General features: G+C 37.4%; 1 protein-coding gene across 1 annotated transcript; it reads left to right on the top strand.

Moving 5' to 3' along the window:
• Nucleotides 1-893: 893 nt before the first annotated feature.
• On the top strand, nt 894-4,892 carry LOC139149801 (2-amino-1-hydroxyethylphosphonate dioxygenase (glycine-forming)-like). Its single transcript, XM_070721782.1, has 3 exons — nt 894-1,171; nt 3,030-3,255; nt 3,815-4,892. The coding sequence occupies exons 1-3, from the start codon at nt 992-994 to the stop codon at nt 4,027-4,029; spliced, it is 621 nt and encodes a 206-aa protein (XP_070577883.1). The 5' UTR covers nt 894-991; the 3' UTR covers nt 4,030-4,892.
• The last annotated feature ends 510 nt before the right edge of the window (nt 4,893-5,402 follow it).

The following is a 5,402-nucleotide window of genomic DNA, read 5'->3' as shown; positions in this document are numbered from 1 at the left end:
TAACTTTCGAAATTAGGGACATAAGACTGGAAGGACACCACGAAAGTTTATGAAACTTGCTATGTATATTGATGAGACAATTATATTGTATTAGTGAAAGACATTTTGCATTTTCATGTCGGCTAATTTATAATTTACATATCCAATGAACTTTTACAGTTTAGCATGTAAAGCTTGAACGACTTGAGCAAAGGCAATTACTCTTGCTATATAAAGTGGTGATACAATGATAGCAGTCAAAGAAATCTAGTATTTTTATTTCGGCTAATTACATATTTGTATACTAAAATGACCTTTGAAATTATCTGTTGTGAATATTGTTCATGATGTTGACCATAGCAATTTCAATGAAGTTGCAAACCTGTACTGTTGCTAAAGTTTCAATCTACAGACAACTGCAATATATACTTAAACACGTGCGCATTTAACAAGTTAATGGACAAGAAAATGTACACATGTAAAGTTTAATGTGAATATTCTACCCTCTTTCCCGTAAGAATTTTGGGCAAATGTGCAGTACCTCGAAACCTGTTATCCAGTTGGATGGCTGAATTTTAAGCTTACCATTATAATGGAACAATAAAAATAGACTCCCTAAGTTGCTGTGAACAGTGACAATCGACCAATCAGATATAACCTTCCGAGGGTAGAGAATTTCGAGTGGACGCATAACGTTGCATTTTTGTTGGTAGCGGCTCCATGTAACTTGTAACAAGATGGCGTATTCATTAATATTAATAAGTAGTACAAATATTCATAAGCTCATTAATATTAATCATTTGTTTATTACTGTTTTTATCAGTGATAATATGTTACATGGAGCCATTACCTTTATGTTACATTAGCTAGCAGCCATAATCCCCATCCACTGTGCTCTAGCCTTATGTAATATTATATAGTCCCTTGATGGACTGTGGACTTTGATTACGCCAACGACCGGAAGTGAACGGTAACCTTGTTGTAAGTGCACTTGCGTTCACAACTGGACGAAATGGCGTCAAACACGGAGTTTATTGCACCTGTCGACATCACCGCAGAGAAAGTGACTAGGTCGATATTTACGCTGTTCAGGAAGCACGGTTGTTCGTCTTACATAGGGGAAGCCGTGACACAACAGGAGCATGCCATACAGTGTGCTATGTTGGCCCGAAAACAGGGTTATTCGGAAGAGGTAGGTACTGCTGTACCGGCTGTAATAACTGCAGTCCCAAGTCGGGTGTCGGGGTCTATGGGGTGCAATTACGCCTACAAATAGTACGGTTATTCCAGCTATCAAGGGTAGTACGGTAGGTATAGAATGTAAGCCGCCGAGGGGGGGAGGGTGAAAGGGTATCACCCATGTACTGCGGTTTTGACCCCGCCCCTTTTCGCGTCATGCACATTTAATGTTGATAAAATTTAGACTTTTGACCCCTGCATTTGGCTCAATCACAATCTGACCCATCTTTCTGTAGACAATGTAGGGTTTTGACTGCAACATTTTGGACAAAAATGTATACTTTTTATCCCGGTTCAAGGAAAATTGTAGAGTTTTGATAGGGAAAAATCTTACGAAATATCCAGATTTTGCAGTTCCCCGGAAATGCCGGAATCCCAAGTAATTCCATGAGATCTTTTAACTCCGGAATCGACCCGTAGCATGGCGTTAAAGATCGGTTGATACTTTATAGTTGGTCAAATGGCACCATCACGTCATAATTAACCGTAACTTACAGAAACATCAACATTCGACCTAGTGACCAAGACCGGGTTAATGCTTTTCAATTTGAAAAAGTTCGGATCGCGAATTTTATCTGCGTGCACTAAATGATCGGTGTTTTTTACTGTTGGTTGATCATTTACAAACACTTGGAAAGTGTTAATCTTTTAATTTTGGTGCTAGCTCATTCCGGAGTTGTCATTTACCACAGAATTACGTGGAATTGTGCATTTCCTGTATTTCCAGGGGTATTTATGCACATTGGCTTTGCGCGATCAGAACATATTTGCAATATTTCCTACCTTATGTTTTGAAGCCGACACATATCTTTATTACTGTGAATTTTATATGCCTTTGTTATGTTATAATTAAGAAGTGAACGTAGTAAACTTCATTATCGGGATGTGAAACACCTGCAGTATTGAACGGAATTATTATTTTTTGGTTTTTTTGGACCAAACAAGCGTGCGATGAGAGAATAACACTTGAAACTTCCCACTCTGTGTGGATCACAGACGAACTGAAAGTAAATAGTCTAAGAAATACGACATTAATATCATAATTATGAAATATTTATATTATCAATAAAACAGTTTTGGTATTGCATCAGGGTACGGCTTCTTTTCTGTCTAGCAATACTTGATAAAATCTCTGAACGTGTATGAATTATATTTGATATCGTAATCTGAGGCCAGTCTACGGCGCATCATAATAGACTTTTGGCGAGAGATCTTTCTCTTACATTGGCCCTGCATTATGGAACAAACTTCCTTCTGACCTTCGCCACTCCAACTCTACCCTTTCCTTCCGCCGTTCCCTCAAGACTTTTCTCTTTAAACAGTAGTTTAACCTTTTTCGTTTACGTAGTCTCCAGTCCCGGTGGTTCAACATTTCCTCTGTTATATTGTATTGTCACTATTGCGCCTAGAGCTCTGTTCAGAGATTAGGCGCACTACAAATGTACTTTATTATTATTATTATTATTATTATTATTATTATTATAACTATATAACAAGGGAAGACAGCTATCTTCCATGGCTAGTCGTACATGACCGTGAAAACCTTCCGTTTCTACGAACTTATTCGCCGTATCTAACGAGGGACAGTAAGACTCAAAGTTAACAATTTTACAGCAAGAGTATCTTCAGCAAATTGCAGTCTTGCTACTAGATTTGCATTTTTACGAGTCATTAATTTGCCATTTGGTTGCTCGTTAAATTTTTGCATTTTGCCTAATATTTAAACTGGTTGAGAGGGGCACAATTCAATATTCTTTTAAGTTTACAAGTTGTCAATTTTCCTGACATGCTAGCACTTGTTAATTTTCCAGGTCATTCTCGGAGCCTTCCTGCATGACATTGGACATATGGTAGGTATTGACCAAGGTTTTGAGCGGATGGTGACCGGTGATATTGTCCTAGGATCCGCGGACCATGAAAAAGTGGGAGAACAGTTCTTAAAGGAGCTTGGATTCCCAGAGAGTGTCACGTCAATTGTACGAGGACACGTCACGGCAAAGCGATATTTGGTCTTCAAATACCAAGACTACTATAATCGTAAGTGTCACACTTGACTCGTTACTTTTTTGTTCTCATCAAAAAGTGGTTGTCCTGTGTTTTCACTACAGCTGTTATACATAGTCTGCATGACATGGGGTAAGACAGTCATACTGTCTTCTATCATGAATATGGATGTGTGAAATGATAACTCCCAGATAAATCTTGGCAAAATAACGAGGAAGGCTCCTCAGGTGCCCATTCCATGGGGTTTTTTTATAAACTGAATGTGAATTTTGTCGTTTTGGAAACACACAGTGTTATTTCCCCTGACAACAAAAAACAACTGTCTCGTATTTACAGCTGTCCTGTCATGTCATATACGACAGCCTCCTATCCTACCCGCTATACTTACTTTACCCGCTTACTATAGTAAAGCAATGTTATGGTGATCTGCATTAGGAACAGGATGGAGAGAAAGTGTACTGTTAATTGCAAGAGTATGACAATAATCACATACCGAGGTAGGATTTTCATCAGAATTTTATGCTGTCATGCAGCAGATTACATTTTGCAAATCCGACAAAAAATTACACTACAGTTTACTTTGTGCATACAGGTCTGAGTGAGGCAAGTAAAATGACCTTGGTTCATCAAGGTGGACCAATGTCAAAGTCAGAGGCTGAGGAATTTGAGAAACAGCCCCAGTTTAAAGCTATCCTCAAAATGCGAGAGTGGGATGAAGCTGCCAAAGATACCTCTATGAAGATGGATTCCTTACCTTTCTATGAGGAAATGTGCCAAAGGGTTTTGGAAAAGCACATTCAGCTATGACTTTTATATGGTTATCGCTTGGCTAGAGTTACTCGTTTTCTAAGGCAATCTATTAAACCGTACACAATGATATATTCAACACGACTGGAACGTATTTGGGATAATTGGATCTTCATATTTTTTAAGTTTCTCAAGAGTGTAAGATGCCCTATCGTTGAATGTTGCAATATTACAAATTACTCATAAAAACAAGACTTGTGTATAACTTAAAAAGAAAAGCTGACGAGCTTACATTTGCAGATTAAAACGACGTTACCTCACCATCCAATCATCCCAAATTATTTCCAATCGTGTTAAATTTTCTATTGCTCACAATTTGGCACAACAATCCACATGGACATTTTTCAAGTGCATAATATCAGAGAGCTGATGAATTTGTTCAGAGGTTGAAATTGTCAATTGTCCTCTAGATCGAGTTAATGCTTAATGATAAGGGTTACAGTGTATTTTAACTGGAGTGCGCAAATATGTCTATTCTTCTGATATGCAAGGCATTATCTGTGATAAATTCCCTACTGATTCATTTTAATGTGAAGAAACTGAATAACAGTAAAGTCCATCAAATGCGTAACGGAATGAAAATACTGACATAAAATTATAAATGTACGAGTTGCATAAAAAATAAGGCTCATACAATTAAAGGACAACAAATGCAAAGCCTAACACGGGCAACCAGAAAAAATGTTGAAAGACAATTTAGTTTGAACGAAGCTTTTGTATCATGACATTTACAAATAAATTATGTACATTTACACCCATTTAAAACTTGACATATATGAATTTTACAAAATGGGTCAGATGTTATATCTTAATCAAAGTGTGTTCCTGGCGATTAATTCTTCATTAAATGCTTCATATCTACATACCTGGTTCATCCTTCTTCAAAAGAACCCGTAATTTGAGATTTCTTTGTTATTTCATAAGTGAATTTGGTATGTTCTGAACCGCCATGAAGTAAATTCCAGTGTTCAGCAATAAATCTACTTGGAGAGCAAAACGACCATCAAGGCCACCGAGAAAAAGTCTGAACGACTTGGAAATTGCTAGGATGCCGTCCGTACTTCGACGTTGCTGATAAAGACATACTGATATGAACTATAGCACACACACACACACACACACACACACACACACACACACACACATACATACACACACGTACAGTTTTGAAATGCCGATTTTTTCCCGAATCTATAGCTCATTTTTATGTCATTTATCACAAGACGAAATGAACTTAAAGGGGTACATAGATTTGCAAAAAAGTACAAAAATATTTTGTATTTCAAATGTAGAGCGTAAATGTGCCACAATACAAATCTTAACTGTAATTGAGAGGTCTAGAAGTTTTTTGAGTAAAGTATTGAACATCCAGC

The sequence above is a fragment of the Ptychodera flava genome, chromosome 14 (assembly GCF_041260155.1).
Source record: "Ptychodera flava strain L36383 chromosome 14, AS_Pfla_20210202, whole genome shotgun sequence".
NCBI classification, from domain to species: domain Eukaryota; kingdom Metazoa; phylum Hemichordata; class Enteropneusta; family Ptychoderidae; genus Ptychodera; species Ptychodera flava.
This window is presented reverse-complemented; position numbering and strand designations above follow the sequence as displayed.